Source organism: Miniopterus natalensis, chromosome 14, assembly GCF_054644295.1.
Source record: "Miniopterus natalensis isolate mMinNat1 chromosome 14, mMinNat1.hap1, whole genome shotgun sequence".
Taxonomy (NCBI): domain Eukaryota; kingdom Metazoa; phylum Chordata; class Mammalia; order Chiroptera; family Miniopteridae; genus Miniopterus; species Miniopterus natalensis.
Window position 1 is genome coordinate 33,269,374 of NC_142094.1, and position 12,251 is coordinate 33,281,624.

General features: G+C 35.9%; 1 protein-coding gene across 2 annotated transcripts in view; it reads right to left on the bottom strand.

Moving 5' to 3' along the window:
• Window positions 1–12,251, bottom strand: part of PRKG1 (protein kinase cGMP-dependent 1) — a 949,780-nt gene that overhangs the window by 153,631 nt on the left and 783,898 nt on the right. For both annotated transcript variants that reach the window (XM_087824419.1, XM_016220747.2), the window contains exons 6-7: window positions 11,925–12,002; window positions 6,376–6,470 (exon numbers count right to left, since the gene is read on the bottom strand). In XM_087824419.1, coding sequence (XP_087680545.1) covers window positions 6,376–6,470; window positions 11,925–12,002 — 173 coding nt within the window. The remainder of the gene's footprint in view (window positions 1–6,375; window positions 6,471–11,924; window positions 12,003–12,251) is intronic.

Consider the following 12,251-nt stretch of genomic DNA (forward strand, 5'->3'; position numbering starts at 1 on the left):
AAATGCTATGATCAAGGTTAGAATGTAGTGTGCTTTTGGAGAGTAGAAGAAGGGTAGCAAATGTACCACAGGATGACAGTTAAAGGGCAGAGGGAGATTTAAATGGGTGACACTTTGTGGGAGGAAGTAAATCACGTGAGGTGCTAGGCTGGAGCTGCCTATGAGCGGTGAGAGCTCCTTTTGCATATCTCTTCTTCCCAGATCCACACTCAGGGCCATCACAATCGGTAACTTGGCCACGGTGGGAGTATTTATGCTGCAGAAATCAGTAATCACTGGAGTCGGTTTTTTTGTGTGTTTTGCCTTTTCTTTTGCCCCGGAGAAGTGGCTGTTAAATATTCATGAGCGCAATCACAGGTCCATGAAAGCGTTTTCCAGGCAGAGTGGCAAGTACTGCCAAGGCTCAGAGGTGAGAAAGGACATTAAGTGGTTGGTTCACTGGCAGTATCAAGTAGCTTTGGGGAGGCCTATTAACAGTACATGGGACCTCCTTCCCACATGAGGTATCTGTGGCTCAGTCTCTTATCCCCTTCGATCTTTGCTCAAATGTACTTCCTCACTGAGGACTATGGGAACCACCCTACTTAAAATTGCTAACGTCCCTCCATCCTACCGCCCTGTCTCCCTCACCCTGAAGGATGGTCTAGAAAGGGGTGCACAGACTCCAGGTGGGCATATCCAGCATATGGCCCTGACCCTGAAGACTCCTTTCCCTTTGGAAAGAGCTATAGCAGAGAAGGGCCAGAACAGGACCAGCTACAGCTCAGGCCCAGAACAAGGGCCCTACTCGCCTGGCCTGGGGTTGTGATATTTATGATGCATTAAGATAAGATGAACGAGCCCTGGCCAGTGTTGCTCAGAGGTCAGAACATCATCCCATGCACTGAAGAATCACGGGTTCTGTTCCCGGTCAGGGCACATACCAGGTTGTGGGTTTGATCCCCAGTTGGGGCATGTGTATGAGGCAGCCCATTGATGTTTCTCTCTCTCTCCCTCTCCCTTCTTCCCTCTCTGGAATGAATTAAAAAATGTCCTTGGGTGAGGATTTAAAGAAAAACACGACGACAAAATGAATCTAAAAGCATAAACTATAGGTAAAGGAAAGATCTGAATCGTAATGGGAAAAGTAATTTAAAAAAAGGAATAAATATGAGGAACACTGTGAAAGCATTGTCCATAAAATGTGGTGTCCAAATATGGGAGCAGGAGAGCTATGACCAAGGAGCAGGAGGGTTGCAGAGATTGCCCTTAACTTTCAAACCTGAGATACTGGGGCAAGGAAGGTATTCTTAAGAGAGGAACTGATTTCAAGAGAAATTCATGCATTTTAAAAAGAAATAAAAATGCTAGTACAGATTGCTTTTCTCCCATGGTATTTGCCTGTAAGTACATCCAGCTCTACTCTTAGGGAGACCCCAAATCCATGATTCACTCTCTGAACACTGAAAGAAATAATGAACACTGTAAATACAAACTATCTCATCCATCACTTAAATATTATTTTCCATTTCCACAAACACATATAGTCTTGCTACTTTATATAAAAACCATTTGGCTAAGCAGCTCTTTTTAGGATATTTAGACATTGCTAGAAGGAGAAATTGCAAGATATATATTCCAATTCTTAATGACTCTGCTTTAGCAAATTGGAAATTAATGCAATTTTCTGTAGCTGGTGACAAAATAACTTACCCAGTCATCTTTTGAATAAAACTACCAGTTCAAAATGGAAATAAAAATCAATATGGCCTATGGTTGTCTCAGGTGTATGACCATTTGATGAATATCCTTGGTGCTTTTTCAGGTATACACAGGGACCCGGGCCGCAGAGGCCATGTCATCATAGTGTGCGGACAGGTGATGTAGGGGGTGAAGAGGGGCACAAAATAAACACAGCGAACAGTAGCAGAGATTCTAAGGCCGTTATTTTCCACGATCTCAGCTCCTCACTGTTCTGTGGTAGGTCTAGAAACACTTTTTTTTTTTTTTTTTTGTCTTCTATATACTTTAAAAAAAAAAAAATTATGATTATTTTAAAAATTTATAATTTTAAAATTTGTAAGTTTAAAAGTTAACTACTGGCACATGTTTTGCAATTCTTGATGGTTTTTGTTTGGTACCACAAATTCAAAAGCCTTGAAGTTAAAATATTATACTTCTGCAGGAGAGCAAATCCAAGTTTCTAAGGAAAATAGTGCATATGGATGGGGGTGGTAGAAAACCTGTATTCCTCTTATGGAATGTTTATGAAAAATGTTCCTTTCAAACCAACATGTTTCCCCATATGGGGAGCAGGTTGCAGCAAAGATGCTGTTGAGTAGACAGGGAGAGAGGCAGTCTGCCATCTGGGCAGCGGGCAACTGCCAGCCACGGATGCTGAGGGCATCATTAAGCTCAGACGCTCAGGAATGTTCCGGAAAACAGGAGAACATTCATTATACCTTATAGGAGAAGCTCTGAATAATTACAGACCTGAGTTGTGGTATGGTTTTGAGAAAAGGATAGTTTAAGAAACTGTTCTACAGCTACTTAAAGGGACAAGGGGGTGATTTGCTTTCAAATCGAGTTTGTTTAGCAAGAGCCGAGGCCAAGATGAAACCACAAGTATTTTTACATTAAGGGACCCTCTAGCATCTAAATCATGGCAATTCGCAGAGGATAAATGTATCGAGTATCCAGGAGAGTAAGAACTAACAAAAAGCAGCTATATGATTTTCTCCATGCACTGTTAGACCTAATTTGGGTAGGAAAGGAGATAGTTATAAAACGAAACTCCCAAGCATTGAGCACTCCGATGGTGTCCATCCTGCCCAGGCTGGTCACTGTTACATGTAACTGCAGCATGGTAAACTGAAAAGACAAGAGATGATGGGACCAAAGAGACCTGGGTTTGACTCCTAGTTTCTCTGCTGACTATCTGACCTTGTGCAAGTCATTTCACCTCACTGAGCCTCAGTTTTCTCACATGAAAAATGGGACTAATAATGGCTGTTGTGAGGTTCAAACAGAATAATGTATATAAGAGTACTTAGCTCAATGCCTTGGAGGGAAGGAAATCTGTTTTATTTTTAAATGTTTTGTTGTTAAACAGTAAACAATGCATTTTTGCTGAGAGGGAATGACAATTAAATTTAGGAGAGGAATATTAAAATGCATGCTGTTTAAATTTTAAATTTTGTAGCATAATGTCTTATCGTAACAGAGCTATAGTGGCTTAACTGTTCTAATATATTTCCTAATGTGGGATATGAGGATCACTGCTCATTTAGATGACTTTAGGCAATACAGGAATAAATACCTTATGTAAAATACACATTTTATTTAGTTTGCTTTAACCTGATGTGGTCTTTCAGTCTTCCTTTCTCCCTCTTGTGATTACCTATCTGCTTGATCTTAAATTCTACCACTTTGGTAGAAAATTCTGTCTGTCCTCTCTTTTCCAGGCTGAGAATCAAAGCATGCAAACTAACTAGATACTGACACACAGCTCAAAAATGATTCCCAAAGACAAAACCCATTTGGTCCATCCTTGCCTGCATGTATTGGGTAATCTATCACTTGACTTGTTCAAAACTCCACGACTTTGTAAAATACTACTACTACTTACAGTGGGTTTATTGCACCCATGGCCCTCTAATTCCATTTACCCAAATAAGCCCTAACACACTCTGTTACCTGTTACTGGGGTAAAGTAAGTAGTAAAACTATGATGTTATTAACAGGTGCTCTGGTAATGGGAGCATAGGGAACTCTGAGCCTCCCGAGTGCAGAACAGCTATGGTGGGTAATGAACCATAGGAGAGTTGGTAGTTCTCTTACTGACACTTGCTTATATCAAGGATACCTGTAAGATTAAAAGCAAGTTTGAAAACATTGTAATAGATTATTGAGGTAAAATTGACATTAAATAAACCTCATGTTTTTAAAGTGCAAAATTTTAAAACTTTTGACATTTATAGACACTCATGATTCTATCACTACATTCAAGATAGTGAGCAGACCCATTTTCCCCAAAGTTTCCTAGTATCCATTCATAATCTGTCTCCCGACGAATGCCATGACTAGGTAACCAGTAATCTGCTTTCTGTCACCTTAGAGCAGTGCTATTTTCTAGATTTTATATAAATTAAATCATATATTTGTGGACTTTCTATTTGATTCACTAATCATAATTATTTTTATATTCCTCTAGGTTGTTGAGTGTATCAATATTTCATTTTTTATTGCTAGTTAGTACTTCATTGTATGAATATACTATGACTTGTTTACTCATTCATCTGTTGATGAACATTTGTGTTTGAAGTTTCAGTATATTATAAATAAAGCTGTTATGAACATTTGTGTATAAGTCTTTGTATGGACATGAGCTTTTTTGTTTCATGTAAATACCTAGGAATAGAATGGCTGGGTCATATGGCAGGCAATATGTTTAACTTTTTAAGAAACTGCCAAATTGTTTTCCAAAGTGGTGTAGCATTTTACATTGCAACCAGCAATATATGAAACTTCCACTTGCTCCACATCTTCTCCAACATTTGGTATGGTCAACCTTGTAAATTTTAAACATTTTAATATATGTATAGTGGTATTTCATTGTGGTTTTAATTTGCATTTCCCTAATGACTAATCATGGTGAGAAAATTCCCATGCTCCTATGTGTGATCAATTTCTCTTCTCTGGTGAAATGTCTGTTCAAATTTCTTGCCCATTATAAAATTTGTTTTTTCTCATTACTGACATTTGAGTTATTTATTCTATAATCAAATCTTTTTTCAGATATATGATCTGCAAATATAATCTCAGTCTGTGGAGAGAAAATATTTTCTTTTCCTATTCCTAGTAGTGTTTTTCCCCAAAGAACAGAAATTCTTAATTTTAATGAAGTCTAATTTAACACTTTTTTTCTTTTATAGATCATGCTTTGGTATGACACCTAAAAAAAAAATTCTTCACCTAACCAAAGTTCACAAAGTTGATCTATGTTTTCTCCCTAATGAACTCAGTAAAAGAAAAGTCAAATGCATTTAGTTCTGAATTTTCATAACATAATGTGGGCTGAGAAAGTTGAATTATCAAAATCACTTCATTTCTGTAGCTGTGAAATAGTAAGGAAGAAAATAAGACCTAGCAACTGATTGTGGCTTAAAAAGTAAAAACTCCTTAAGGTGAAGGGATTATGAAGTATGAATTGGTGGTTACGAAATAGTCACAGGGATGTAAAGTACAGCGTGGGGAATATAGTCAATAATATTATAATAACTATGTATAGTGCCAGGGGGGCACTTGAAATATTGGGGAGATCATTTTGTAAAGTATATGACTGTCTAAGCAGTGTGTTGTACACCTGAAACTAATACATGGTAATGTTGAAAATAAACTGTAACTGAAAAAATAAAATTTATAAAACTTCTTAAACTTTCTTTATAATAGTTCTAAGGTCTAAGCAAATTGCTTATAATTTTTAAAGTAAAGGCATAATTTGAAATGGAAGCAAACTGTTCCAAATATTTTAGGAATGTGTTAGATCCTATTGCTGTTCCTCTCTAGTAGACACTCTTACACCTGGAATTTGATGCAAAAGTAAATGTTTATTGGTTATTTCTTATTCGAGTGGCTTATACATGTAGCACTGAACTCTGAAAAGTTTTATCTGTATAATACTGATAACTGAGATGTGTTGCTCATTAGAAAACAGAAGTAGAATACCCAAATATACCTGTCATATTTGTCATGCATTCTGTATACCGAGTGGTACAAAGTCAACCGAGTTTTTCTTCCATAGTATATGGGAAGAAATCCCAAGTGCTTGCCTCGAGTACTCAGTTTACAAGTGGGATCTCAGTGCTCCTGCAGCACCCCTCTCCGAGGGAGCCGTCAGAGCCCACCCAGGGCGAAGCTGGGCCTGCCCGCGTCCCCCTCAGCTCCGTCACCCTAACCAGCAATGGCAGCCATCGGCCAGAGGACACCCCCAGGAAGGCTTCACCGACTTCCATCCAGTGTTTGTACAATCAGGTTCGGGAATTTCAAAATGTTCAACCGTCTTCCTGTGATTCTGAGAGCAACTGTTGTACAAAGCAAGCTTAGCGGAGACGTCTCCCTCTCTTTTATCTTTACAGAGCTTGCAGTTAAGAAACATAAAGCTGAGAATTTTTCCTATTCACATAAAAATTATTTATTACAGAAGTTAACCACCAATCAGTCCTACAGCCTATCTAAACAAATTACAGTGCTGGCTGGAAACAGATAGAAATGATCAAGGGTCCAAGTCTGATATTAGGATCAGCACTAAAAAGCCAGTTTTGTTAGGAGCTCAATCTTTAGACAGGAATTTATGTAGCACTCGACCAAAAACTGTGTGGCATGTGATCTACTTACCCCTGCAAGGCTTTCTCTCCAAACCAATCTCCTTTTCCTAAAGTCCTAAGAAAGACTGGGTCTTCGCTTGGGGAGTCTTCACGAGTGACGTTTACCTGCAGAGAGAAACAGCGAGAGTCTACATCCACCGCACACCCTGGATGATCCAGTGAACACTAATTCATAATGTTAATTCCGTCTCTTGTGTTTTTATTTTGTTTTGAATTCACTTATATGAGGAAGACAAGCATATTATCACTAAAGGGGCCAAAGAAATGACCTCCAAATATTTTTTTTATACTTTCAAGTTGTTTTCAAGAAATAGTATTCAGAAATTTGAATTTCACTTAACCTTAACCTTTATTTCCATTTCCTACGTCCTATGAGGCAACCATTATAATAAATCTAGTGGCCATTCCTCCAGCCCTTTTTTACGCATTTATCTGCATGTGTTTTTAAAATATATGAATAGCATAATATGGTATATATCATTCTGTGACTTACATTTGTTCTCTTAATACTCTTTTAATTATTAGTCCATGCAATTAGGTATAAATATAGTTCACCCATTGCCTTCTTGTACTCTGCACATATACTTATTTATCCATTTCCATGGACATAGGCATTTATGGTGCTTCCTTTTTTTTGCTGCAGTCAACACCTTTCTACACACTTCTACATGGACATCCCATTTCTCTAGGACATATTCTCTCCTTTAAGAAAACCCAGTTTCTTAACTGGGTGACTTAGTTGGTTAGAGCATCATCCTGGACACCAAAAGGTTGCGGGTTTGGTTCCCAGTTGGGGCACATACAGAAGGCAACCAATCGATGTTTCTCTCTCCTCTCTCCCTTCCTCTCTCTAAGACCAATAAAACCATATCCTTGGGTGAGGATTTAAAAAAGAAAAATCCAGCCTTCATTGGCAGGCCAGTCACATTTTTATGAAGTCTTCCTGTAGGTCTCTGACTATAGTCTTCATGTCCTTACAATCCACATTCACCAGGATATCTTATTTAAAAGATATGGAAATTACAAATATGCCCTTTAAAAATCATAACAAATGATATGATCTTGAAAGAAATGGATATTTCTTTGGCAGTCTCTACAATTTAGAATAAGCATATAATAAAGAGGTATAAATTGAACAGAAAAGCTTCCTTACTAACAAGTTATCTTGGCCCATATAGAACTTGTGACTTGAGTTGTAGTCCACAGAAGGCCAACAATGCAATATGTTTTACCTTTGCGTTAATTCACTCCCCCTTCAGCTCTACTAATATTCCTAATGCTGGCTATGTGCCACCCAGAAAGTTTAAGCAGCAGTTAAAATACATATGTCTGGAAAATGAAGTAGAAAAACTAATTTCCTGAGACAATGCCAGACACTTAAACACATTTAAAATGATTATGCTTTAGGTTTTTTAAATTTAGAGATTGGATGTCAAAGACCAGAATTTTTATAAGTATTAATAAGGTCTGTGAAAGGTGGAGGGAATTCAATTATTATTCTCCACTGATCCGTTTGAATACTCCTCCACAAAGTGTTTCGAAACCACGGGAACGCGGTTTTGAACAATCTTACTTACACTGAGCTATATCAGAGAGACGCTTATTTGCATGTTTACGAGGCTTTTATAGGTATGGATGGAAATACACTAGCCCAGTGATTCTCCAATGTGTGTGTGTGTGTGTGTGTGTGTGTGTGTGTGTGTGTGTGTGTGTGTGTGTGTGTGTGTGTGTGTAGGAAGGTATTTAAAATAAAAGTTCCTAAGGTTCTGATTTAGCAGAACTTAGAAATCTGAATTTCAAAATTTTAATGTAGGTGGTTTAGATGTACATATTCTGCAGACCAATCTTTTACAAACACTGATATATTGTTAACTTTCTGAATCTCAGTTTTCTCATCTGCACAATGAGGCTATTCAACAGAACTATTTCTATCCCCCCCACCTAGCTGTTAAAAAAAGTCAAGGACTAAGGAATACTATATTATACATTAAAGTCATTGATTCAAAATTAGATCTAAGGATGTATTATAGAACCATACACTTGCCATTTGCTACTAAAATATATTAAATTCAAAATGGCAGAATTTTGCAGGCCATGGAGAAACTTCAGTGTATTTTGAAATGCTCTTTAAAAAGATGTTACTGAAATGCACTAACACATAAAAAGTGGGCTATTTACAGAATAAACCACTTTCTGCTTACATGACAAATGTGAGGAGAAATCTAAATGGATAAAAATATAACGTGAAAAATTAAGCAGCTCAAAGAGCATGAATAAAGCTAACCTTTAAGGTTGTAATTTCCACATTTTTCTTTTATGCATAACGAATCATTCTAAATACGAATGGACACCAATCATGGACATTTGCATCTTTAATTCTGAAGAAATTTCAGAGTAGAGAAAGTTAAATAGAGAGAGACAGCCCTTTGGCCTGTATATTTATCATTTTCATTTAAACCACAAAGTACATTATGATCCACAATTTTGTAAAAATAAACTAGCTATGGAGACTTAAAGATAATATTTAGTCTGTTTGAACCCATGTTACCTGTCCACCTTGTCCAATACCGAGGGGCTTATCATAGAGGGTGTGTGTGGTATATGAATTAAACAAGAAAAATCTATCAAAAGCATCCTCTTAATAGTAAGTACCCAATAAAGCCAGTTGCTTTTTCTATATTTCCCCCTTTCTTCTATTTCTCTCACTTTCTATTTCAGAAATTCCATGTTTGATTATAAAATAATTATCTCATCACTACCATTTCTCTTTTATTGTTGCCATAAAATGCTATTTAGAACATGAAGTACTTTTAGTTCTAAATAGGTAAAAAAAAGAGTATATTTTTATTTTTTTTTAAACTTATGTATATATCAATTTTCTATAAGATATATGTGTGGTCTTGTAATTTATATTTTAAAAACTATTTTGTAAAACTATATATAATTTTTAAAATAAGAATCAAATTAAGAATTAGATATTCTAAATGGAAGAGATAAAACTAATCTTTAATACCAAAATCTTCAATAAACAATAGGAATGTGCTTAACCAACACATTTAACCAAAAACAATTTAAAAGAAAAATAAAATGTTTTAGTACAGGCTCAATGGGTTTTATAAACAAAGCAATGTTTATTATAAAGAAATCTAGACTTGTGGGGCAGAACCAGCTGAGAATAAGGGTTAGTCAGGCAAACATTTTCCTACCTGAGGAGTCTCCAAACCAAAGCATTTTCCTACCTATGTGATTAATAGATTATAACACTGAAGAGTCCCTCCCCAAGCAGCTACCTTTTCAAATAATGTTCTGCACATACTGTGCAAAAACTAGTGCTATTTTTCCAAAACCAAAATGTCTCCTAATTCAGAAGCACACTTTAAAGATCTTTAAATGATAGTTTGGGGCATATACAAGGAAAGCATTTTTTTCTGAGCTTGAAGTTTGTCTACGATCTTTGAATTACTAGTCAAATACAGGTGGGTAAAATCTATGATTGCTATGAGTCTGATTTGACAATTGAAACATCTGTGTAACACAGCAGTAAATTAGAATCTCCATCACGTGTCCTACCCTCCTCCCACAAATATGTGTGGTGGGCTTTCTGTTCATGATACCTTTTCTCACGTTTCTGACTAAATGTGTGTGCACATGTGCACTCACACACACATGCACACCTCAGTCCATGCATAAATAACATATATTTGCCTATCTTTGAATTTTATATATATATATATATAAATAGCAAATACTTGCCTGGTTTTGAATAGCAAATACTTTGCCTGTGATATATGATATTATTTATATAAATAATATCATATATCACATATTCTTCTGTAACTTGTTTAGTTTGATGAGTATTTCTGTGGTGTAATTGCATGCTATTTGTATTTAGGCTTGTTATGAAACTCATAAAACAGCACCACTAATGCACCTGTCTTCCACTGAAACTGGTTACAAACACAGCTTCCTTTAGGCAGTGCTGGGAATGTGCAGTAATAGGGTATTCGCATAAGCCTGTCAGCAATCCATCTTTACTGATACACATATCATTCCCTGATAGCAAAGAATTAGCGATGCAATACAGAAAAAATACACCCTGATCACGAGGCTAAAAAGTCTCCCTGTAACCAAATGGAATCATTTATATCTACGAAGATTTTCAGTTTTCCCTGATTCTGTAGTCAATGTTAAGAAGTAAAACAGTAAATGGTGGGCTCTAACTATTTATATATAAGCCACAAATGCTAATGCTTCTTATCTTCTAAGAATGGAAAACACAAGATGTAGTTTTAACCTTAACTATGTCAGACATGTCATTTTAGGGTGACTTTGAAGAAGCTGGTCCCTGACTTCTTCTATTTCTACCCCAGGCTTTCTGACATCGGTCAAAAAATAGGTACGATAAAAATATAAGTATCATTTTCTTCACTTTAGTGTGACATACCATTGGTGTAAAACACTGACTAATGCACATTCTTGATTCAAAATTAGTCCAGAGGATTATCTAAAATGTGATCCAACAAGATTTATAATCTTTCACACATCCTGCTCACTGTGGCTCTTAAATCTCTCTTCTATTTTAATATGAGCCATAAGGTACAAGATTCAGTCATATTTGCTAAATCAGAGGAAATATATTTGTTTATATTTAAGTAACAATTGGAAAAATGAAAATTTATGTAAATCCTTCCCCATTTCTTCTTATGCTTAACACACATTATTTTTAAGGTTCACTTATAATAATGCCAAATAAGTTCAAATCATAGGTTAAAGTGCAATAATACTTAACTGTAAAAATGATTATGAGTTTACTGTTGGAAGAAATTTAAGGTATGTTTAGCAATATAATACCAGAGTATTAATCTACATAAGCCCTTGTTTTCCAATTCATTTATTTTCTTATTTAGTTTTTAAATAAAAACTATAATAGACTCATAATATTAAAAAATTTAAAAAATTAAAATAATATAGTAAGGAATAAAACATGTTTTGCTCATATCCCTTGTCTACCTCATATTTATATTTACATTGCCCTATAATTTATAATTTTAAGAGTTTTTAGAATTCATTCAATATTTCTTTAGGAAGATACAATCATATAACCGTATGTTTATATGTGTATAAACATACACATATTTATATTCTTATTGCCCTCAGAGTGTTAAGCAACTTGCCTGTGGATACTAAAACTAATAAGTTACAGAGCTGAATTAAAACTTGGGCCATCTGATTTCAAAGTCCAGATGTTTCATCATTATAGCACTTTTTTGGCCCATAATGACAGGATGATTTTTTCCTGTTGAACATATTTTTCCATCAACCTTAGTCTTCTCCTTTTTAATCATATACTTTTAATTATGGAAATCTTCCCATTCATGCAGACGTATCAGTGGCATCTAGCATCATGATTCTATTATAGCACACAAACTGTTTACCGGTCTTCAACATCACACTTTCTTCCTTTGGGAAATTCGTTCGCAAATATTCCTCTTTCTGCTTCAGAAAGTGGAATCTCTGGTGTAGCCCAGAACCCTGCACCTGTGCTGCTCCAGCGCTTACCTTTCCTTTGCTGATGATAAAGAAGGTGTCCCCTCTTGCACCTTGCCTGATGATATATTCCCCATTTTCATAGTGGGTCTGAAAAACAGAAACAGCAGCAGGAAAAAAACACATTAAGGAAGAAACAATTCACCAAACAACTCAACCTCTTCCAATATCAGCTCCCCAAGGATGCATTCCTCCTCATGGAGTTTTACACAAAGCTAGAATCCATCATGGTTTAAGGATGACTAATAGTCAGTGAACATAATAACTTCAGAGAAGTCATTTCTATCATGCTCATTTTTAAAAGTATTTTGTTAATATCATTTTTTTTTCTGGATGATT